The 26,095-nt window shown below is 39.2% G+C and overlaps 1 protein-coding gene across 6 annotated transcripts in view; it reads right to left on the reverse strand.

Annotated features, from left to right (window-relative positions):
- DLG2 (discs large MAGUK scaffold protein 2) overlaps window positions 1-26,095 on the reverse strand; it is a 986,985-nt gene that overhangs the window by 801,785 nt on the left and 159,105 nt on the right. For 2 of the 6 annotated variants that reach the window (XM_083854320.1, XM_083854325.1), the window contains one exon: window positions 18,555-18,629. The exons of the other annotated variants lie outside the window; for them this stretch is intronic. In XM_083854320.1, coding sequence (XP_083710446.1) covers window positions 18,555-18,629 — 75 coding nt within the window. The remainder of the gene's footprint in view (window positions 1-18,554; window positions 18,630-26,095) is intronic. 6 annotated transcript variants of the gene reach the window in all.

Consider the following 26,095-nt stretch of genomic DNA (forward strand, 5'->3'; position numbering starts at 1 on the left):
ACCATAAAACCTGCTCTGCCAAGGCCCTTTCTCTGTACCTACAGGCAGGAACAGGCTTTATGCATTGATTTTAACCCTCTTCATAGAAGTAACTGTTTCAAAGAGGTGGATAACCATAAACTAAAACACAAGAAATTCCACCTCAACACGAAGAAGAACTTCCTTACATGGAGAGTGGCAGAGCACTAGAAAAGGTGCCCAGAGAGGCTGTGAACTCTCCTTCTGTGGAAACATTCACCCCTTCCTCTGGATCCATGCTTGTATCACCTGCTCTAGGTGACCCTGCCTTGGCAGAGGGGTTGCACTGGATGATCTCCAGAGGTCCCTTCCAACCCTAACAATCCTGTGATTTCAAGAATTATGTCCTAACTTCAACATATTTTGGCATAACACACATGTGCATTTTGCATCAAGCACTCAGCACATGAAATAGACAAAAGAAAATTATGCTGTCTTACGGGGTGGACGTAATTTGTATACATCAGAGCAGAGAGGCTTAAAGGGGTTTTCAGGATCACAAGAGTGTAAAAGTAACTCAGTGAATGTCTGGATGTGCAAATTCTATCTGTAGCTCTCATGCTTCAAAGTGTTTATCAATAAAAGGTACAATCATGGAAAGGAATAGAAAATCAAAGTTTTCTAGCAGAGCAGAACACTCACTAAAAAGCAACACTGCCATTTAATTGTGCTTTCATCATCCTTGGGATATGGATATGTGCAATTAACCCTGGTAGACTGAACATACACATTCACAGCAAACAACATAAGCACATACACTACAAATCTATTTTCTGTCATAACTTTATGTTCTCTTCTTTGATCTTCCACAGCCTTTAATTCCATGTGGTGGCTGTTCACTACTTCTTTTTATATATATGCTCCAACGATTACTGTCTTCACTTTTGTCCCTGATTTTTCTGTTGTTCTTGGGTTGTGAGGTTTTTTTCTTGGGTTTTGTTTTTACATATTGGCCTAGTAAGAAGAAAATTGAAAACTATTTGACCTTTCATTATTACGAAAAGCCTGCAACAAATCTAAATCTTGAATAATGATTGCCTCTGATAAGGATTAATGGGTTTTCCAAAACTCTTCACTACCTGTTGCATATTTCTTTACAAATTAGGAAGAACTATCCCAAATTGAAGTGCTCTTAGTAAATATAAAATGCATAGTAGCAAGTCACACAGGCCAAAAGTTCTGAAGGAACAAATATGATACAGTAAAATATTAATCATTGAGGATCAACCCATCACTCAATCGATCCTTAGTGATAAGGGACTGAAAATGGGAAAATTGATGCAATGGCATCAACTTTTTAAAATGTTTTTGACAGATCTAAGGTATTAGATCTGTGGTCTGTTCTGGAAAAAAAAAATTGTAGAAACTATACAAATTAATAAATTACCAGATGAAGTACAAAGATATGAAAAAACAGAAAAATCAAGATGGATTGAACATACCACAGATACTGTTCCCAGACTTTTCAAATTTCTCCATTCAGATAAGACAACAATCACACAGATGAGCTTGGTTATTCTGCTTGGATCTCCAAAAAAACCCGAAAATCATCCTTTACAAAAGTCTTTTAAATAAACTATGCTCTCAGGAGGTAAAAGGACAGATCCTCCATTGATTTAAAAGCTTGGCAAGAATAGAAAATAAAGATTAGTAATAAAAGGCACTATTTTGCTGCAGAAGATTGCAGTGAAATCTGTTCAGAATCTCTATTAGCACCTATGTAATTCAAAATACTTATAAATCACCTGAAAATGAGGATAAGAAAGAGCAAGCAATGTTGGATGGGAACATTGAGTTATCCACAGTAACAAAATGAAACACAACCGTGTAAAGCCGCACAACCTTCTGCTGCTGGCTAATTCTGCATTAATTCCTGCCAGTAAAGGGTGGGATTCACCTGCTTAATCCCATCTGTCTTTAGGCATTTCCAGGTGTTCAGGTACCCTTCTTCAACTCAAGAACCTCTCTTGCAGACAGCTCCATCCTATCTCCTCTGAGCCATTCAGCAGGGATGTCTCAGACACACTAGAGCCACTAAAAGGCATTCCATTGTGACCTCAGCGAAATTAAATATCAATTAATACAATCCCAACAACAATGGGCTTTAAGTGAACAATGATTATTCCAAAATACTTTCGTATACATTTATTTTTTTACTCTATAAGAAACCCTGTTTTATGTTTTTTTGTTGTTGTTATATAAACATGGGGTGAAAATATTGACTTAAAATTTATACTTTTAGGTCATTTTCCTAGGTAATATATATTTTTCTGGATGACTTTGACTTAGATTTACATTTTTTAACCTCAGTGATTGGCAGTTTATAAACATCATCTTCAAAATTCAGCTCATTAAGAGGACGGTATTGATAGAGAAGATTAGTTTGGTTTTACTCATGTAAAATTAAATTTTATTTTTCCCTCCCCTTCCATAGTTTCTTTAATTTCCCCTTGACTAAATGCATGGAGAATAAGATATTGAATTCAATGTCTGAAGTTCAGTCTTATAGGTGTTTCATGCTCCATTATTTTCTTTGTGGTATTACTCATGTTCCACCTGATCTCAATTCACACTGACTACATTAATTTCATGACTTAATCCATTTTAATTCTACCAAAAGTAGGATCCTATAGAAGACACAGCCTAAATATTTGGTGGAGGTGGTAGTGGTGAGGAGGGTTGTGTTGTCTTTTTTAATTAGCTCCTAGAGAGCTGACAAATTTGGTTTTTACAAGTATCTCCTTTGGATTTTTTTCTTTAACTCCTGGGTGGTTGTCAAGCAGTAAAACCCAGTTCTTGATGCACTTCCACAGAAGCTTTTTCACTAGTCAATCATTCAACAGAGATTTACCTCCTACCTTCATCATGCAACAGCCTCTTATTTTCTCCACCTCATTCCCTATGTTGCCACTGTAAGTATACCTGATTGATTAGTCCCAGTGTATCCTTATGTCCCTCTCCAACACATTTCCTGCTTCTTCACAGAGTATGCCCCCCTTTCTGTTTTCCTTTCATTTCTTTCCCAGTCTCAACCACTGGCTGTCTGAGGACATCTGTTTTGAATCAGGTATCACTAACCTCAGCCAAATTTGCTTCCTTGCCATTTTCTTTAGCTGCACTATCTCTCCTCCTTCTAGATTCCTAGTAAAAATACATACTATGATTCAACTTTTTTCCAGTAGAACAGATACAATATATTCCACTTTTGGAGACCTTCCAACTATACAGAGGCAGAAAAAGTGCCCATATATAGTTCCAAGGAGTTGTGATAGGTGAGGGTGATCTAACTCATTTCTATCTATTTGTCCAAATTACTGGCTTCTCTTCAATCTCCCAGTACAAAAGATCTGTTTTAGGGGAGTATGCTATTGGATGCGAATGCAACTATTATCTGCCTTTGGTCTACCTGCAATAGTGACTCCAAATTTGCTACAGTCCACAGAGCAACTAGGTGATTTGAAAGAATTCAGAAAACTACTCAGCATAATGGAATATTTTCAGAGCATCAATGCTCATCAAGAGTTGTCCAATATCTCTTCTTCAGGTGATATGTGGAATTTCCCACCAGAACTATTTGACATCTGTTGTTCTCCTGAAAAGTTCTAGTTTAGGTTTTGGTTTTCAGGGGGATTGATGAGGTATTTCAGATGGGAGTTTTGTTCTACAGGACCATATTATCATATTAATGCTCGTGAATTTTTGGCCTTTACATTTCCTTGCCATGCTGCTCTGAGTCAAACTTCTCAGTCATTAATGAAAATCTAAAGCAAGTCTGCATATAATACTGGTGCTGGAAGCAGTGCCAGCATCATTACACAACTCATATATATCTTATCTGGGCACAGGCACTCCCAGGGGTCTGAGAAGTCATGTAGCAAGAATAAACTCCAAGCCAATTAGGATGAACTTTTCTTTAAAACTTCCAGAGAAAATGCAGCAGATCCTTAAAACCAGCAGGAGTTGGGTACCTAACTGCTCTTGATGTTTTCGAAAGTCTATCTCTAAAAAGTACAAGCAGCAGCTAATAATTTAGCAATTCTATCAAAACAAGCAATTAAGTGTGTCTTGTATGATTTGTTCTCTATAAAAATCATGCTGTTTGTTTACCAAAACTTCTATTACTCTCTAGACTTTACTGATTTCATCCCTGGGTATTTACTCAATTATTTTATGAGGAATTGAAATCTAATTCATGAGCTACTCACAGTGACACCTAAATCTTTTCTCACAGCCAACCTGTCAAATGAAGAGGATCAGTCAGTATAAAATAGACTATTTTTGCCAATGCATATTACTATACTTGGAGAGTAGAAAGCAACTGAGCTACAGTTCAGTCAAATTTCCCGTTAAGACTTTGCTGAGCCTCTCAAATTGTTTTAAATTGCCTACCATTCCTAACTTTCTGCCCTGATTTAACTGAGAAATGTGATTTAACTACTGTTAAAGCCTCTTGACTTTTTCTTCCACAAATTAGCAAAGGAATGTCCATCTGCGAAGGCTTAGGCAAAGGTCCTGAAGCTTTGCACAAGGCATTAGGCTCTGTCCCCAGTATGTCACTGAAGGTGGAGTTTGCACCGTTTTTTTCATATGTAATGTGTCTTAGGAGAAATCCTAGCAAATACACTCAGAAAAACATAGTAACTTAAGTCCAGAAGCATCACCTCTGCTTAGCCTTTTATTACACTTCATACATTATATTACATTCTACAATCAGGGGAGGCTTGGTGCCTATTAGATGGTGACACTAGCAGTGTCATATTGTCACCAACATCTCTGCCACACCTTGAGAAGAGCACAATGGAAAGGGCTGCAGATCTAGAAAGTGATCTTAGTGATCCTAAGAGCTGCCTGATATGGCCCTTAAGTACTGGCTCCTGCAATGCAGTTCATGAAAATTACCAATAACAAAATTCAGAAAAAGCAGCATGTTGGCTAGAAGCAGGGGGAAATGCAAGTAAGAAAGGAGATAAATGGCTATTTTTTAACTTCTCTGTATCCTACTGCAAGTGCCTGCCTGATCTGTGCTTCTAAAAGAAATCACAACACATCGCCAAAAGCCCTCATCCCTACTCCCATGCCTAAAAACTGCCCTTTTGGTAGGGAAGTTTGCTTCATTCTTTTCTCTCAAAAGATGGATGAAGGCTGGGATGCTCTCAGTATAACTGCATTCTTGTGAAGGGAAATTCAGAGCTCAGCACAAGCTTGACTCTGGGGAGTGCAATCACCAGCAGCAACAAATAAGGTTCAGACAGAGGAAGTCTCCACCGCCCTTGCAAAATATGGCCAGTTGTACCTGAAGTGATGAAGGAAGCTTCAGCAAAAAGGATGAGAAATGTACTTCTGAAAAATCTGGTGCCTGAAATATTGGAGATATATAAGCAGGGGAGAAGGGGGGAGGGGGGTGGCAATGGACATGGGCTTCATGAACTGCCTACTCGGACTTGGAAACTTAAATTTCATCCAAGATGCATTTCAGTCACTGAATTGCTTATGTGGATCCATAGTCCCATGATGCATCCATGTCTGATAGACTGGCAGTTTGAGAGGGTGTTTCATAGGAGCTCATCCTGGGAATAGAGGTGGGAACAAGGTGCTGCTTGTTATTCCCCAGCCTTTTCAATTTCATGGCATTTGGGGTCTTCTGGCTCCTGTTCAGAAAGCAAATTAAACTTGAGGCTTATGCAGGTGTGACAGTATCTTCAGTCAGTGAACAATAAACAGAAAAAGTAAGTCAAGAACAAAGATATAAAGACTGCAGTGGTGAGAACTGAATAAAAGACTGTAAAAAACCTAAAACCCCCTGGTATTTACTTTTCTATGCTTTTAAGTCAAGTTATTTTAAAGCAAAAAAATTCAAACCACCTTGAACATTGATGGTTTCAATCTGCACCTATAATGCATAGATTTCTGATGCTTTTTTAAAATTCAATTATAAAGTATGCTATTATGCCAACGTTTTGGGTTTGCACCCAAAACCAGGACTCCCAAAATAATGAGCTTTTTTTCCCATCTCCTGTCTTGTCTCCCTTCCCCCTCCCAGCAAAAAAAAAATAAAATGTCAAGTCCTTTTTAACAAAATAAAATATGTGTTTTTCAATAACTTTTCTTTCATTCTCTGTTTCAAGATGAAAAGCACTTAATGCTGACCATGGAAAATTACATATGGAATTTGAAATCATACCACAGTTATGCTGTACTGCACTCACTAATAGATCTCAAAGAAATTTGAGATCTCAAGGAAAGCAGCAAGTATTTGTCTATCTAGCTTGGTGTAAGCCAAGGGACAGACAGGGTCATTCTTCTTACAGTCTGTCGAATGCAAGCCAGAATTTAGATGTTCCTCTGGAATAATTCCTGGATGCTTTATCCCAATCCCACTCTGCCTCAGACCAACAATAATGCTCTGCATTTCATGTAAATTCACCAGCAACAAGGACTTAAAAATTAACTGACAATTCTGTTAATTACCTGTGAACCAGAACACAACTCCCTCTACCAACAAAGCTGTCCTGATTCTGTAGATTATCACTACTAAACAAAGTAAAACCAAAAAATAGTACTGAACTCCCTCATCCAAAATACCATTTGGAAGTGCTAACATAATCACATGTGTATGAATAAAGATGTCAAGATTGGTTTAGTAAATAGACCCTTCAATAATCTCAATTTTCTTGGATTTTGCTGCTTAACAACAGTTAAGCACACCTAAGAACCTAATAAACATGCAACATGGTAAACTACTACTGTGAATGCTATGAATTCAATTTTTTTTCATTTTCAGAGGTGATAGACTGAGGACACCTTTCTAGTTTCATTTCAAAACCATTTTTGTCACTGATTTTGCTGAAACGAAATAAGGTCTTATCCAAAGAACTACCATTAAATGGAAAAGAAATACTGTGAATAACTTTACAAGAGCTTCCAAATTTCGTATCGGCCACAATGGAACAAATAATACTCAAAAAGCAATAGAAAATAAATAAGAAAAATGGAAAGATGTGCTCAAAGACATTTTTTGTTTTAGCAGATGCTGAGTTTCCATAGAAGTGATGTTGCAGAAAGTTAGTGGCAATTTGAATTTAATGAAGGATAGCCAAAAAAAAGAAATTATTCAAATTGCCCCCTTAAATCTCTAAAGCACATATAGTAAGGGGGGAGAAAATGCATAGCTAAGCAGATATTATTAAAGTAGAATATATACTACACTAGAAAACTGATATGCATATACCTGAAAAGTAAAACCCTCTTTACTATATTTAAGAACCGATAAAGTAAATGCCAAGATTTTATTATTAAACCAGTTCTTTATTAAAAGATCCTACAGGAGAGTATCCAAACTTCTAAGATTTAATCACTTACTGTCAAGGGAGAGAGAGAGAAATCAAACCCTGCCCTGTTTCACTGGAGCAAATCTAGATTTACTTATCTGATAGCAGAGTTTTGTTCCACTCATCCAATTCTTATTTTAAGGAGCTTTGGTCCACCAGAAGTAAAACCCATCTGTATCCTCAAACTTAAGAAGCCATTAAACTCCTGATTGCTAGAAGCAGGAAAGATATTCCAAGGGAAATACTACTCTGTACTCTTACCACATCTTATCTCTAAGCATCAACCATGGATTTCTACCATCTGCAGAGGTCCTTTAGGGCTTTTGCTCTCTCTCCTGTGGCCAGTTTTAAGTTTTATGAACCATTTAAAGTGACTGAGTCTGCTATTGCCAAAAATGACTAAATTTGCTTTTTAGCAGGCAGACCTGGGCTGAGCTTACAATCAAAGGCTCCACTGTACAGAGATGCAACAGATCAGCACACTCAGTTGTGTTTTACAGTAGCAGGGTAAGTCCAGCCAGACGGCAAATTTTCAGGTGAGTTATTCACCTGGCTTTTTTACTGAGACCAATTTTTAAATAGCATGGTATGAGCTTTATCTTACACATTCATCCAGTAGCAGAGACAGCATAGGATGACAGCAGAAGTTAGAAGTGTCTGACAATGAATAACTTCCAAATTCTCAAGTGAGGTTTTACATGATTGTGTTCCCTGTAACAGCAGATGACTGGGTTCCCTCTCCTGAGGTTTATCCCCCATCCTTCAACTCAGTATTGCCATTCTGCTACTGTCATGACATTTAAACATTTTTAGGTGGCTCTCCAGTGTTAGAAATCACTGTTCTTCACTCATGACTGGCTTTTTCTGATTACCCATTCTGTAAGGATAAGCAGTTTAAAAATAGTAAATGTTTATCCATATAGAAATATCCAAAAGTACCTCAGAAATAAGGACATGGAAGGGAAGAAAAAAATGTGAGAGTTATTCTGTGGGTGAAAAGAGAGCATCAAAATATGGAAGAGCACTCCCTCACCCATCTTTCCGTTCCCAAAATATTTCAAGACCCAGGCTTCTCTCAGGAAACCTGAGACTGGTGGCAGAGAAGGGAGTAACACAGCAGCCAGACTGAGAGGCAGGTGGCACAGCAAAAAAGAACAGGAGTGAACACTTGCAGGTTTAGATTAACTGGAGACAAGGACAGAGAGTTATTTATGCAGCAGAAATAAGTACAAATGGGGTAAACTCAGGAGCTGACACCAGAGGCACGAAAAAGGAGATACTGAAACTTATGTATAAAAATACATATGCATAGTATATACTTGTGGGAGGAAAAGCTTCAACTTTCCTGTGGTTTTGCTTTTTCTTTAATTCTACAGCATCCTATTTCAGATGTTTCCACCATACATTATAAACAATTCAAAGGAATAGAGAATGTGTAGCCTCTAAATGAAGCTGCCCTGAAACTCAGCTCTGAGCAAAGACAGTGACATTGGAACAGATGCAGATCCGACAGCTCCTGCACATTGTCACTGTCCCCTCGCTCCTCAGCCAGGGCTCAGTTCACGAAATAACCCAGCAAAGGAGTGTGGCCCAGGCAGCCAAACTGATGTAGCAAAACCATCTTGTGAAGTTATACCTGTGATGGTGAATATTTTTTTAAACGTCCCTTTCCCTTTCCATAGAAGAGTAATATTCTGTTCTGTCATTCATCACTTTGTTATGAAGTCCCAAGGTTGTTTCAAGATCTGACCAGTTGCATGGCACAGTAAAGTACAAAGATGTGACTTTGTACTTAGACCATGCATGGACTATTAGCTTTATTATGGGTTAATTGGGTTAATTACCCTCAGTGCAGCACTCGTTCCAGAGCTGATATGCTGCTTGTACACAATGCAGTCATATTCTCCACCTCTCTGCTTCTCACCCTTGTTTTTAAAAGGTGGATAACAGATTTTCCCAACTTCTTCACAAGGATCTTGTGAAAACAAATTAACATGCTGAGATGCTCAAGATGCTGAGGAAACCCAGTGAAGCATCCAAGGTAGGAGAGATGGCCCTGCTCTGGGTTACATGAATAGATACTGTTAGAATGACTGACAGGATGCATCTGAATCTGTACTTAATTGCTAAACACTTCAAGCAAATATTTATCCCTGTGACTTCACAAAAGATGGTGAGTCTTGATGCAAAAAAGGCAGATGTCCACCAAGAAGAATTCCTGCAGGGTCACTGACCCAGAGAGATGGATACAGAAGCTCCAAGAGTCATCAACAAACAGGGCTGAGCACCTTTGGGTTTCGTCAGGGCTCAAATCCCAGGAAGGGATCATAGAATTCAGGTCCATTTGAATGGATAATTGAAGCTCTGGTTTTCAAACCCCTGAAAACAGAGTACATTTAGACCCATAATTCACAGTCTTCCTGTGACATGTAACAGCTTATCAATTATATGTTTTACAGGAAATTTATATTCCCTGCTTCCTTAGAGAGCCCAGAACAAACAAACAAAGCAAACAAATCCTAATTTGCATTTGTTCACAACCGAAAAAAAAAAGGGTTCAAACAGCACAGAAACGAGTACTCTGCAGGGAAGAGTAATTTCTGTCAGCATTCAAAGAAGCTTTTTATATTCATTTCTTGTGAAATGCCTGTGCAACACCTCCCTGATATATAAGCTGTCCCAGTCCCAAGGCAGGATTCCCGTGCTTATTTAGAGTGGCATATGAGTGATACCAACAGGGTCAAAGGGAGGACCCCCAAGCACTTCACAGGAGACATTCAGAACTTTCCAGGAATAAATCTTTGCAGAACACATTTGCTAAGACGGCTGTTTATAGCCATTTATGTGATAAAGAGAGACTTCTATGTTCCCAGAGCCCTTTAAGTGCAAATGACATTATATAGTATGTATGTACTGAATGAAAAATAGGACTTGAAATCTAAAAGTACCAATGAAAATGACACTAAAACATATGGCCTATTATGGTTAAACAGATTTTTTTCAAGGTATTAAGGAAAAAGGCCTAATACCAGATTCTGTGAGATGTTGTAATACCTCTACACAGCTTGGGCTGTGCCCATATCCAATCCTGTTTTCATTTGCATTTTGCCTCGAAGTCAGTAGCAGCTCTACCTATCTACTGATGGTAGTAAGGCCCTGCAGAGGGATCCAGACAGGCTGGATTGATGGGCTGAGGCCAATTGTATGAGGTTCAACAAGACCAGGTGCTGGGCCCTGCCCCCCTGTCACAATGACCCCAGGCAGTGCCACAGACTAGGGGCAGAATAGCCAGAAAGCTGCCCAGCAGAAAAGAACCTGGGGGTGCTGGTCAACAGCAGCTGAACATGAGCCAGCCTGTGCCCAGGTGGCCAAGAAGGCCAAGGGTATCCTGGCCTGGATCAGCCATGGTGTGACCAGGGCAGTGATTGTCCCCCTGTCCTGGGCACTGCTGAGGCCACACCTCAAATCCTGTGTTCAGTTCTGGGCCCCTCCCTGCAAGAAAGATATTGAGGGGCTGGAGCGTGTCCAGAGAAGGGCAACTGAGCTGGGGAAGGGTCTGGAACACAAGTTATGAGGAACAGCTGAGGAAGTCAGGGGTGTTTAGCTTGGAGAAAAAGAGGCCAAGCTGTGACTTTCTTGTTCTCTACAACTGCCTGAAAGAAGGTTGAAACCAGCTGGAAGTCAACCTTTTTTCCTAAGTAACAAATGACAGAATGAGAGAGAATGGACGCAAGATGCACCTTGAGAGGTTTAGTCTGGATAGTAGGGAAAATGTATTAACTGAAACGATAGTAAATCATCAGAACAAGCTGCCCAGGGGAAATGGTGGAATCACCACTCTTGAAACTGCTCAAAAGGCACATGGTTGTGGAAGGCACATGGTTGTGGCAAGCAGTGCCAGGTTAATGGTTGGACTGCATAATCTTAGAGGTCTTTTCCAAGCCTATTGATTCTATGGTTCCAAAAGGATAACTATAATGAAATGTGTGTTTGGAGTACCTAGAAGGAAAGTCTTGTACCTGTGTGTCTGTTGTACATCAACATTTTGCCAGAGACTTGGGCAACCATGAGATACACCTTCGGTTCAGACACTATCAGAGCTGGCTGCCCAGGGCTCCTGTATCATTTGTCAAGAGAAACACAGCCCTCCATAACCCGATCCATCCATACCAGTGTAAAGGTGAACTGTCCCTCAAAAGTCTTTATAGGTCTCCAGTGACATAAATTTGGACAGATGAATTTCACTGTCAGCATCACTATCAAATACTGCTGAGCAAGGCACAGTTTCTATCTTTTTTCTGACACAACTGCTACCCCCACAAGTTTCTTCTATAGATTTTTACCATAGCACGAGGCAAAGCGAGGCTGCTTGCTAACACATAATTAGATATCATGACAGGAGTCACTGACCTCTAAGTAGGAGTCCTGCTCTTCCAGTTGAGCTCCCCTTCACCTGTTGCCTACATACACATATACTTTTTTAAGTTATATGGTCAACTTCTTTGGTTTCCAAAGAAAAAAAAGTTAGATCACTGTTTCATTTTACACTTCATTTTACACTGCAGCACATCTAAGAGAAAAATAATGAAAACTAATTTGCTGACTTTACTGGGGACTAGAAACACATCTAAGCAATCATAATAGCCATATTTCCTGGTTATTGCAGGTTGTAAATAAAGGCCAGAGCTAACTTTGGTCTTGTGTATATTGCCACAAGCCCAGAATGTTCGACTCACTTGTGTTTGACCTTAGCATGGAATTTCCCATGTCAGGAGAGCGTGGCTTTTGAGAGTAGCAATATCCCTGGTATATAACCCCCAAGCTAAGTATAGCCTATCACAAAAACTGTACTCCAACAGTGCTTTCCCTCTGGGAATAATAAATAATAAATACTGTAAAAATTGGATGTGCACATTGGTTTTGTACTTTGGTAACACTGTCAAAATGTTGCCTGGCTAAATGAGCACTTAAACCAGACTTTTAAAATAGTGTCCAGAAGAGAATTAAGTGTTAATTTTTTTTTCCTCATAAACCTCATGAGCTGCAATGATTTTAAGTAGTTAAATCTATATTTACTTTTCCATAAAAGTACCTCTAAGTAATTGCTCTCATACAGATCAATACTAGGTTTCCGCTTAAACAAAATTTCTATAACCAAGTTAGAAATATTTTTGCTCTAAGACTTTTGCACTGCTACACTTCTGTGATTGGGAGTGCTGCAGAAACATCCTGGTGCTTTCCATAAAACAAAGAAAGCAATAAAGACAGCAAATATCCTATACATAATATGTGCTTAATGAGATTACTCATTGTAAATAACTCATGCAAAATGTTTCCTGATGATGATGTCAAGCAGCTATGTGGGTCAGTCTGCAGATAATGATTTTGAGCAGCTTAACGTTTATCAAAGAAAATTTTAAATGTATTATCAACTTATATTTGGGGTTTCTGAGCTTGTTTTGCAATTTTGAAACCCTTCCCTAGTTTCACTGGGAACTACAATGGGACAAAAGACCATATAAGTTATAAATTGGGGGGGTATATATATATATGTTATAAATTGAGTATATATATTTCTTTATCAAAAGGCTATTGCCATTTTAAGAAATCTTCTATCCCCCTCCTTTCCTACTATTTGATAAAATAGTGGAGTAAATGGCTTCTTTTACCTTATCTCTCTCAAAATTTGCTCCTAAACTTAATCCCTTCAGTTCACAGATACTCTGTATCTTACGCCTCTATCTATCCAAGCATGAAGCATTTGATGCCCTGCTGGGATGTGCTGCAGTTTGCTGCTAATCCAACACTGCCTTAGTGTAGCTGGAATTTTCCCCACAGTATCCATAAATCAGATTACAGGAGAGACTCTTCAGCACCTCCAGCTACTGCCAACAACAATAGGAACAGTGTGGTTTTTCCCTGGAGAAGGCTGGGGAGGGGTGGTGAAAACAAGAAGGAAGCATCAGAGAGCTATCCAAGGGGAAGGGGGATTTAAGTGGCTGTTTTAAAAAGCAGCTTCAGAGCTCGAAGTTGGTGACAGACTCGGCATTGCAGGGTACAGACAGACTTTTTTAACCACACCTTTTAAAGAAGTGGACAATAAACTGCACTGAGCACTGGGCAAGGAGGGGTACAGGACACTTAGGAATGAAGAAGATCTGCAGGAATATAGAGATCTAGCAAAAATATGCATGGCATCACCTCCTTTAAAAAGCCAGGTTTTAGCACTCAGAATTTTCCATTGCTACCAGCACTGAGGTGAAAGACAGAAGCAGCACTATATTAATAGCTCTGTTCTCAAATATTTCACTTTAGCCACAAAAAACATTGACCACCACCTGGATTGTGAGTGAAATTTATTAGCCAACAGGGGTTTTAACAGAAAAAGACTTAAAGCTTAGAGAGACTCTGCAAAATGCATTTCTTGGAGTGCAGAGCAATTCGTTTATTTTATAGAGCACATCTAGACAGGTGAGGATGGGACACCATTAGGAGGCACAACACTAGTCCCAGGAGAGAGCTGACTCCTGCCAGAGATTTTTATTTGTTTTGTGTTTAACAAAAGCAAGACTGATTTCAGAAACAATTCTTCCAGGCCCACAGTCCCAGACAAATCTGAATATGCATGTTTCAGTATGTTTCTGCTTGGCTCCCTATCATGTCAGAACATTCTTTACATAGAGCACAACCTCCAAAACTCACTTGCATCTTCCAAGTCATCCTCCAAAAGTACGAATTTATTTAAAACAACTCCTGTGAAGTGAATCTCAATACAAAAGCCTTTATTTGTTTAAGCCAGGAATGTTTACGGTTAACTCTCCAATCAAGCAGGCCAAATTCAGAACTGTACAGGGCATTAGTGCATTCCTGTTCCTCCAGTGTTCCCAATAAACTGGGAAAAGAAAAGACAGGAGTGGCTATATCCTCTGCACACAGATCTATCCCATGTAAATAGGGCAAGAACATATGCAGATTAAAAGAGGAGTGATACTTGCTTTCCTTGTGCTATGGATATAGACAAAGCAAGGGCCAGAAAGACTGGGAGTTCAGATGCAGGGCAGCCTGGCACCCAAAACCTTCACTAGATTTCTGCAGAATGTAGCACCTATGTAAATCTGCATCCCATGAGCTATGGCAGCAGGTACCGCTGCTCCATTGCCCTGCAAGGACCTTCCTCAAGTTCACCTTCCCTTAAAGTCACTGTCCCTCTCTTCACATTGAGGGGACAGCTGATGCTGAATGAGGCTCTGCTTAAGGCATGTGCCAGATCATTGACCTTTTGTGCACACAACCCTTTTACTGCTCCTTCTTGCTGCTTCTCCATGGCAGATGATGTCCAAAAGGGATTTTTTCCATGGGCTAGAACAGTGGACAAAAAGCTCTCCTGAGAATGAAGCAGGGAAAAGCAGAGGAATCCTATTAATGCTGCAGGGTGATCTAAGGTGAATGTTTGTGCTGAATGCCAAGCTCAAGAAAAGCTGTCAAGTGGGCTAGAAGGAAAGACAACCCCAAATGTTTTTGCAACACAGGTGCAGCTTCTGACACTTCTCTTTACATAATGGATCTAGCTAGCAAGGCAGCCACAGTGATAGGGAGGTTTAGTATGACAGAGAGCAGTACAGTGAACTCCTTTTGGAGTATTTTATAATCAAACACTACAAATCCTCTGGAAGACATGACTAAAAGTGCAAGTACAGACAAAGCTACCCTTAGGTAATTCCCTTGATTAAAATTCTCAGACTTAAAATGAATCTAATTAAGGACATTGTGAAGGCATAGAAGGGCAGTATTCACTTATGGCCTCCTTTGCAGATGGTGAGTTGCCAAACAGAATGGAGAATCTTAACTGCAAGAATCATCAACAAATTCAAACAGGATGGTAAAAATCAGTCAAATTACATAACAGCAATGCTGTCAGATCTCCTGGTTCTTGCATTAGATGCAAAAGGCACTCCCAAGAGAGAACACAGTGCTTTTTATAAAAAATGCTGAAAAAATGCTTAAAAAGACACATGCCATCCTCAGTGATACAGACAGCACAACTGATGAAAGAAGATATCTATTCTAGCAGTTTGTTTTTCCTTCGTTGTTCGATACTTTTGCCTCTACCACTGTTGAGAGACATCCAAACACCTGCTGTCACATGCTCATAGAGTTGCCACAAATGGCCAGGTGTCTGCTTTTTTTCCCCCCCTACAAGACTTTTATAGGAGGCAATATGCTTTGATGTGTCACTAGAAGTTTTCATCTCATTAATCAGATTTCTATCAAAATGCTGATGTTTCACAGATATTTTTATGTGATAAAGGCAAGTCAGTTAAAAAAAACACTGTTGAAAAAAGATAGGGAAAATATCGACCACTTAGAAGTTAATTTCTGTCTGATTTAATTTTCTCCAACTGTCTGCATTAGTCTCCCAGGAAAATAAGTCTACTCAAGTATAGTAAAATGTGCCTATAAATATCTGATGCAGATAAGACAGACAGAAAAAATCTGTTTGGCTGCATTTGTTTGATAAAAAAGAAGCAGAAGGTAGTTGGGAATTACAACTTATTTGTCTTCACTCCATTCAGCTTCTATAATCAAGTAAAAATATAGATAATAACAAGCTTCAAGTAGGCAATTACCTCAAGGACCACATGTACTCTAGAATCAAAAAAATAGCAACCAAATGAATGGTTGAAATATATTCTCATAGAAAGTTGGGATATTATTTTTTTCAAAAACTCAGAATTGTCTGGTTTAGAAAAGACCTTAAAAGACCATCTAGTCCCACCCATGGACAGGAATGCCTTTCACTAAAGCAGGTTGCCCAAAGTCTCATCCAGTCTGATCTTGAGCACTTCCAGGCATGAAGCATTCACGGCTTCTCTGGGCAACCTGTTTCAGTGTCTCACCAACCTCATAGTAAAGAATTCCTTTTGTATGTTCAATCTAACTCTTCCCTCTTATGTGATGCCTTGTCCTGTCGTTAAAGATCTATCAAAAAGTTTGTCTCCATCTTCCTCAAATGGGGAAGCCCCCCTTAAATGGGGAAAGGCCACAATAAGGGCTCCCTGGAGCCCTCTCTTCTCCAGGGTGAACAGACCCAGCTCTCTCAGCCTGTCTGCTCTCAAGAGGTGCTCCAGCCTTCTGACCATTTCCTTGACCCCCTCTAGACCAGCTCCAACAGGCCCACATCCTTCTTATGCTGGGATCCCAGAGCTGCACACAGCACTTCAGGTGGGGTCTCACCAGAGCAGAGCTGAGGGGCAGAATCTCTTCCCTCACGCCGCTGCCCATGCTGCTTTGGATACAGCCCAGGACACAACTGGCTTTCTGGGCTGAGAGTGCACACTGCCAGTTCATGTCCAGTTTTTTATCCACCAGTATCCCCAATTCCTTCTCCTCAAGGCTGCTCTCAATTTGTTTATCTCACATCTCACAGAATTTGCTGACACTGGTGATGATCATGACCCAAGTGCAGCACCTTGCTCTTGGCCTTGTTAAACTTAATGAGGTTCATATTGGCACATGTCTCCAGCCTGTGACAAGTCCCTTTGGATGGCATCTCCTCCCTCCAGCATAACAACTGCAACATTCAGCTTGGTGTTATCTGCAAATTTGCTGGAGGTACACTCAATCCCATTGTTTATGTTGTTGATTAAGATATTAACTAGTATTGGTCCCAGAACCAGTTTCCACTTCAGCAGTTTAAAAATAATGACACTTCAAGTTATTCTGATTCTTAGACAATTTCTCATGCTTATCAAGAAAACAAATTTCAACCCTCAGTTTACCATTTTTTGTGACGATATATTAGCTATGCACGCACAGATATCTAACCAGAGACAAGCAAAGACTACTCAAGATAAATGTTTTTAATTTTTATGGTTTAAGAAATAAGTATCCTAAAAAACACCCAAGGCATTTAAAGCCACTGTGTAAAAAGTCAGGTCATGGTGTTGCATTGAGTGCAACTGCTCCTGACTTGCTAGGAACATCCAGCACAGTTCCAGCTCTCAAAACACACTACCATACTTGTTCTCATGTGGTAACCCTCTCGATATAAACACAAAACATAATCCACACCACAAAGTCAATCCAAATTTTTTGAGAATGGAAACTAATAATTAGAATGAGTTACTAGTAAGTTACTGGCCTAGATCCTCACCTGGTAGCTGGGTAGCTCAACTGTTCAATCAATACTTTTATGTGGGTCTCATCATATAGATAAACAATAATATAAATAATTTTAACATAATATAAAGACAACCAAAACCCCAGAGCCTACAATCACTTGCAAGATTAGTGAGAGATTGAGGGAGAGTGACAAAATGAATTTGTTTCTTATTCATCTACTCATAAAAGGTGACAAGTTGATAGCTGTGGACCAACACCATGCTGTGGTCCAGAGCCAATGAAAATGTCGATGAAATCTTGCCAACTCCTTAGGTGCAATAAATCATCATAGCTCTATTAGTCAGCCCTCTAAATTCCAGCATCCAAAGATTTGGCTCTACCTACAATGCATGCTCAGACAAGATATAAATCAATGCAGTGTCAACTTCACTGCAGTTGAGTTTTTTCCTTCTCAAATATTACTGTGTCTTTGATAGTTAAAAGCAAATCTCACTGAAGTAATCTAATTTGCAGGAGGAGGGAATTATTTACAGCAGAAATTTCCTCTAAACTCAGCAGACCAAGTTTCACTCATTAGCCATCATCCCAAAAGCTATATTGTTACCTATACCAGGAAAATTTTCCCACTTAATAGTCTGTAAAGCACTTGGAATCATCAGTCTTTCTTCCATGAGAATGTGGAAAAGGAAAGATCCATCTCCCTTTCCCTGCATCACCAACCAGACCTGGACAGCTCCCAGTCACCACACTCAGCTGGGGCCCAGTTACAGGAATCAACAGTAACTCCACACTCCCTAAGCTGGACTCCATCATCACCCTATACCACATTTGTCACTGATCCCCACTGCTCCAAGCTGAATGCATTAAATTCCTGAAGAGTGTGAACTTCTGGAGAAGCACTGCTAAGCCACTAACCAACACATCAACAGTTCAGGCTTCCCATGGAGCTTGGTCTAGACTCAGAACTCATTACTGTTCTTTCTCAAATGCATTAATTATGAAAACTTTACCCGCCCAGGGCTGCTCCAAGCACAGAGACTTACCATTCAGTCCCTCAAATCTTTGTATTAAAAGGCTCAAACTTACGGTAGAGTGCTGAATGGGTATCCAGGCAGGTGTTTCGACTGAGCATTTGTGAGATGGGCATCTGCCATGGCTCTGCTGCAAATAAGTGAAAAGGGCATTATACACAACAGAGTATGTGCTGCAATTGCTAGGCACAATGGTCTTGATTCCATAGGGAGCATCTAGGAGTCTGCTTGTAGTCATCACACCTCACAAAGTCATTTTCCACTGTCATGTCGGAAGAATAATCTGCAGTTTGCAGGACCAAAAAGGCCTCCTGAATTGTCTATTAATTTCACATTGAAGTTCTCAGTTGTGTGGATGGAAATACATCCACTCCCAACCCCAAGCATGAGCCATCTGCCTTCCCTCCACACTGGAGCATTCAGAGAACAGCGGAGCATTAGTCAGTAGGTAGATATTGCGGGTTTTCCCCATTTCATGACAGGCTGCATTTTTCCACAATGTCCTCTTTGAACTACAGTGATAGATGCAGCCTGAAACACCCATCAGGGCTATTTTCTAGGAAGAATAAGTATGCCCCAAAGTTTTAGGGCATGTTTCTTTTCTGAGCAGAATGTTCTGCTTGTTCCCCAGATTGGTCCTGGAGAACATGAGCAAGTACCCAAAACTCCTGCAGTTCCCTGAAACTTCGCATAACAAAAAAAGTGAGGGCTTAATTTAAAGTCTAATGTTCCACATGGCAGTGCAAGATGCAACAATCAGGCCTTCAGGCTGATCTTCCTGCAATTTCCCTGGCATTTGCTGTGATTCAATTACATTTCAGCCAAGGTTTGGAGCCCATCAGAATGAACTGCACAGCAGATTGGGTCAGAGTCCCTGAAGAAAAGTTCAGAATAAATTCTGGTGTCTGCCACCATTACTCTCAGCATTTCACATAAGTATTATTTAGCTCCCTGAATTGGAGGACTCTTGTAACCAGGTATTTTCCTGAAGCTAGAAGTAGTATGGGAAAAAAAAAAAAAAAAAAAAAAGCTTTCCTCTTTTTATTTTCATTTAAGCCAGATATATCACAAGCAACTACATTACACTTTTCCCCATGCTGAGAGTAAAGGAGAGAAACCTCTGCAAACACTAATGATTAGATTTCACACGATTTTCAGTTTTGAGTCTAATTTAAGAACTACTAGTGCTTCATTCTTTATCTACAAAAAGTTAACATTTGTAAAGCAGTGCAATACTACTTCTACAAGTTAAAAAAAAAAAAAAAAAAAAGAAAAATATGTGGATATCAGAATAAGCTTTGTATTCTCCAAAATTTAAAACTGGTTATCTTTTACATTTTTAATTAGACAACTTTAGGAAATATTTAGAAAAACAGCTATTAAGCAAGAATCATTGTATTTTTAGATGAAAGTTTAGAAAGTCCCATTTAAAAGAATTTGAAAAGTCACAGCTGTCATGGCACCAGAATCCTGCAGATGTTTGTTATCTCCTGTAGGGAAGGGATTAATGCAACAACAATCCTATCAAAATAATAAAATTATAAACGAATTCTGATTAAAAAGATGGTATGAAACACTAGTATATTATTTTTTACTTTAATAATTGTATACTTTTGTTCTTCATTCCAAGGCAAGTTAAAGGCAAGAAAATTAATAATGTGCTTTGGACTGAAAACAGTTTTCTGATTGAAAAGCCTGATCTTACAGAGGAAACTATGTATAACTCTGTCAGGGGACTCCTCAAAAAGACTCCTCACATTTTTAAGAGGATACTTTTGCAAAATAAAAGCTCCAAATCTCATAGCAGGAAGGGCTTATTCTCTTCAAGTACTCTTGTCATTAAGATTCATACCTAAATTGTCCCAAGACCTAGAATCCCCTGGCACTTGTGCATATTCAAAGGTCAAAGAGACAACAGTAACTGCGAATTGCTCAGAGGCACCAGTTATACAGAGTTTCCAATTTTTCAGGGCAAGAGCTGGGCTGGTTGTTCCTCTGGGATGTAGGGTGACCTGCAGTGTTTGGCCTTTTACAGCTGGTTATTTGAATTACTGTGCTGGTAACATGACATCGCACTGGTACTGTCTGAGAAATGCATGTAGTTCAAGGGCAAGGACTGAACATTTTTCTTCTATGTATTTTTGGGGATTTGGAGTTGGATTCTTTATGAAAATTACAGCTTATTTCTTATTTGAATGATCACTTCTTTTTGCCTTGTGTAAAAACCAATGCCTTTCACACCTTTCATATCTTAGGTAAGCCTAGTTGAAACAAGTCTTAGATATAAGGTTATATATCAACTGCTGGTAACACTTTTCTTCCTAAATGCTCAGGGCTTTTTAATAGTCAAAAGGTCCAACATGTCACATTTAGAGAAGCCAATTAAAAAAAATAGCCAAAAAGTCAACACTACGTAAAGTATTCTGCAGGCATAGACAATACAAGTAAGCATAGGAATAAATACATTGGCAAATATTTACAGGCTCTGGGAGGAATTAATTCAATTTGATTATTACTGCTAACATTTTCCTCAGCTTAGGAGTTTGGTAAGCAAAAATACTACAGACCTTGGCCCACCACTACACTGAAAAAATAAAAATCTCAAAAGTGATGAAAATCCATAGTTTTAAATCACCTTTCTTCAAACAGCCTTCGAGGGAGGACAGAAGCACCTCTAGTTTGTTCTTCATGTTTGCTAATAGTGGTATGCAAATATACCTTGTCCTGATGTTTGGGAAAATATGTTCCAATAAAAGTTTTCTCTATCTTAAATGGAAAGAGAGGGGCTGTATCTCTATGAATGAGTGATTTTCAAAGTCTTTCTTTACTCCTTTTCTTTTAGGATACTCGGCCTCCTGCACTAAGTTTCACCCTTGAGACAGCTTCAACACAGTGACAGACAAAGCCATCCAGGCAGAGACTTTACCACAGCTTAATGAAATCAAAGCCTCCGAAAATACACAATAAGATCTTCAGCTTGTGTAATTTTTGAATAAGAAGACCTTGGAACATAAAAGAATAATTTCATTCTCATTGCTGAATTCAGCATCGTTCACAGCTCTTTTTCTGGGCTGATGCTTCAAACGGTTGATAAATTGCACAGCAATGATACAGTCAAGAAGCAATGAAGCGATGACCAAAGTCAGATAGAGATTCTAGCCCCACATTCAGCTAGAGACAGTGTAGTTTCATCTCTGAAGGCCCTGACACATGTAATTCTCAAACCTATAGGTTCATCAAACCTCCAGAAATGTAGACCCCATAGGTAATCAGCAGACAGAAAGGCACCAATCTCAGGAAACAAAAAACAACCTTCAGAGTCCATGCACAACACCTGCCTTCCTAGCAAGCAACCCTTAAGCAAGCTTCTTTCTTACATGCTCTTCTCAGTCAGGTGTTAAAATAACTGACTGCTACCAGCGCTATTTAGAAACATCAGTATAATGTATTTGGAAATGCATTAACAGAGTGCAGAGTGGTAGCGCATCAGTGCCCACAGCAATATCGCAGAGGGAAATAACTGCACGTTGAATATTGAACTGGAAGGAGAGCTTTGTAGCACTGCACAGGGGAGGTTTCAGGTGACAGAGATGCAGCTGCACCTCAGCAAGCTCTGGGTAAGATTTCAAGGAAGAACTCCTCTTTTGTGTTGAATGACTTCAAGAGCAAGTAGATATATCTTATGAGCACTTTCTTATAGGCAGGGAGAGATTTTTACATACATAAAATATCAATATCAATACCTAATTTGGATGGTTAAATATTAACATGATTCTGTCTGGAGACACATTCAGAGGCAGATCTTAGCTCTGCAGGAAGATGGAACAAAATCCAGAGAGGATATTTAGGAATATAAGGTTCAGGGCTCATTGAACTGCAGCACTCTCTAGGATCTGACTTGATAGTCTTTCTTAGAGAAGATACTGCTGATGAAAGTCAAAAGAAGTCACAGGTTATATACCATTTGTATCCACTAAAATGGACAGGAATACAAATACACGAAATTAAATATAAGTCCTTGAGTGAAGGCTCTAGTAGCAAAAGCATTGACTGAAGTCAATCCCAGTGGAACATTCTCAGCTGCTCCTACAAATCCTTGCAAATCTCTGACGCTCTGGAGAAATAAAAATTGTAGATCTCAACTAGAGGTCTCAGACTGAGCAAAATATAATAACATACCAGGCCATACCCCTGGCCTAATGATTCACTCATAAATAACCATTCCGTTCTTCTTGACTGCACATATCTTCTCATTTTCCGGAAGTCTTGCATCAGGTGAACGGACACAGAAAGAAATTCGCACAGCAGTATCAAACAGATTAACAAAGAAAAGAAATACATGTTTACATTGAGATTAAGAGCAACAAGACAGATCTTTTCTGCTTTTACAGCTATGTGAAATGCATAAAAATGCAGCTCACTTTGACACTGGGAAATTATCTTCCCACCTTCACCCAGGTCCTCCAAATATCAGAAAAAGGACTTGCTAAGGATGTATAGCTCTGCTATCATTAAGCAGCACTATTAATGAGGCAGCATCAAGCTCTCTGGTTTCCTTTTTCTCGCTCAGTGTCTTCCACCTTGCCTCACCTCTGCAGCTCCCCACTGCTGAGCAGTATTGAGCCCCAGCCATATCTGCCTGAGCTGTTAATTGAACATTTTCTGCTCCCGGTTTATAGAGCTCTTCATAGATTTATGGAAAAAAAAATCACCCTTCTCCTTTCATAGCTCATAACCAGTCTCAATAAAGACATTGCTCTAAAATCACCAAATTATAATCTAATGAAGTCTATTGAAAATTTCAGTTGCACTAAACAAGGTCAGTGCTCAGAAGAAACGAAGTGTCACCCAGAAATGGAGATCAAAGTAATTCCCTTCCATTCCTGCTGCTGCCATAGAGACCAAGGGAGGGGGAAGACGGAAAGAAGAAATTTAACAGACTTAATTCTTCCTGAAATTTATAATTAACTACAAGGGAAAAGGGACTATTATCACATTTCTAAAGAATAAAGGAGAAAAAAGTTGAGCTTTTGACAAGATATAATTAGCAGACATTACATATGCAGTGCACATTGGTTTGTTCTGTGTAATTTTCTTGAAATTCCCCCCAAAATGATTTTATTTTTCTAGAAAAGACAACATGTGTCTCATCAGTTTACATTCATAATGTCTGAAATCCAAATGCTAGAGGCTCACAATAATTGTTCTAAAATTTAACATTGGTAAATAAAGATTTGAAATAAATACTCAGACACACACCCCATCTGTCAAACATCCCTGACTATGTTCTCCAGCTATGATAAATGGCAATCAATGAAAAGGATCTTCCCACTCTTCTAAGCCTGTGCAGTTTAGCCAGCAGCCAACCCATAGTCATCAAAGCTGTCCTCAAGTACCACTTCAGAATAGACTTTACTAAATTACATGTAAATTTTATGTATTCAGCAATATTACACTTTTAGGGTCTGGCAGGAAAACACCACAGTTTGAAGTGCTCATCAGCACCTAATAATGACTATAGAAAAAGATTTTGATTTTTCCTAAATGCGAATCTCTGGGGGAAAAATCATTATGTTTCCTTTGTTTTCAGTTTGTTATAGTCAGGAAATTCAACACAGAAAAAAACTTAGCTACCCAGTTTATGACTCCAAACTGCAATGATTCAAAGCCTGGAGTCTTGGAAAGAAAAAAACAACAAATGTTGCCCAGATCTATTAAAAATATGCAGGCACAAAAAATGTGGGGTTTTTTTGTTTGTTTCATATCCAGCTAAATTTAAATCAAATCCTCATGCAGTATAGCTCTCTACAGCTCTGTTAGTTTTGGAAAGATTACATTGGTCTGTAACACCTGAGGCACTGGTTAACCTCAGTATTGAGCTTAATGATTTCCTATTTTTGGGACTGATCTACAGCCTCTCAGATACAATTTATCTTGCAGGAGGTCCCACAAAACAAATTGAACCTCATTATCTAAGTATATGCCTTTTTAAATCCCTATATTGAGTTTTCTTCAGATTAACATAATCAAACAGGGGAGAAGGGACTGGACAACAGGCTTATGACCAAGTCACCTCAGCATAAATAAATATCCTAATTATTAGCTATTTGCATTAGTATCAGGCCCAAAAAATCAATAATTCAAATAAACCTTCTAGTGGATTCATCTGCAAAGTGGGACCAGCAGCTGGCACACAGTGTGTGGACCTGTTCCTCACCTTCAGCAGATGACCTGATCTCATGGACCATTCTGCCCTTCTCAGAGCATCTTGGAACTGCTTCTGCTGCCACTCTAAATCAGAGAGGCTGCAACAGCGAGGTCACCCCAGTGGTGCCATCTCCACATTCTTCCATTCTTGAGGCATGTCCTAAAAACACCCTCCAGATCAAATGAGTTGATTTTGGGAGCCAGTTTTGTAGGCTAAATGCTGAATGATGCTTTCCTTCTCACTCAGAAAATCCACAGCATCCTACTGGGGCACAAGACCTGCTCCTACATTTCCCTAATACAGCACACTATCAACAGGGATTTATAATGATATACTTAATGCACTTTCAGAGTCAACTAGCCAGACAAATTTTATAGCTCTCCTCTGCTTTACTCTTAACTTCATGCTACAAAAAGGGGTGATCAGTGTGTGGAGTGGGAAAGACCTACAGAAAAGTCATAGCACACCCAGGGTATAAGCTAGATGTTTGTCCTGTCACTGACCACTGCAACTTCTTATTTCCCATGACCATCATGCATATTGTGACTTCTGATCACACATCTGTTCAGAATTTTGCCTAAAGTACACACAGTGGTGTCCCCTATTCCATATATACGGCTGGATGAGCAGAAAAAAATAGAATAGACAGATGTTGCTGGCTCCTGGCAACCTTGTCATTCAAAATTGTACACATGCTACTTTAGGATGGGTTAACAATATAAACAAGCTTACTGTTTTTCTTCCCAGCACCAATACAAAATAAGGGGGTTTCCTTCTGTCTTTATTTCATTGTTTTAAATGTGTAAATTAAATTCTTAGAAAAGGTGCTGAAAAGGCAATTCTTAGAAAAGGCAGCCATGAAAGAAGATTACTTATTTTTCAAACTACATTAATACAAAATTTGTAAAAAAGCTACAAAAATAAAAACAAAATGCCAAACTTCTTTATTAGTGGAACAAACTGAGCTTTTCACTAACAAAAAACAAACAAACAAAAAATCCAATTTTCCAGTCATGGGAACAATCACATTTTCAATTAATTGCTCCACAGGGGTCAGTGACAATCAAATTGAATGTAAGACCTGTGTAGTGAGTAATCTGGTGTAAATCTCTACTTAACTGGAAGCTAAAAACAAGACTCTCTAAAAAGAAGTAAATGTTATAGGGTTTTCAATATTTTGATGACAGGAATTTATTTTTGTAGCTAAAAAAACAAGTTCAAGCTGAGTGTTCTCCCTGGTTCTGAAGGCAAATTCTCTGCTTTACAAACTGAAAGACACAGTTCTGGGACACAGGAATCCTGCTGCTGCCAGTGCTCAGTGCTGAGGACATAGGAGTCAGGCATAAATGGTAAGAGGTTTAGGATTCTTTAATAAATTTGGGTTACTT

This window comes from Zosterops lateralis, assembly GCF_965231275.1.
Source record: "Zosterops lateralis genome assembly, chromosome: 2".
NCBI lineage: Eukaryota > Metazoa > Chordata > Aves > Passeriformes > Zosteropidae > Zosterops > Zosterops lateralis.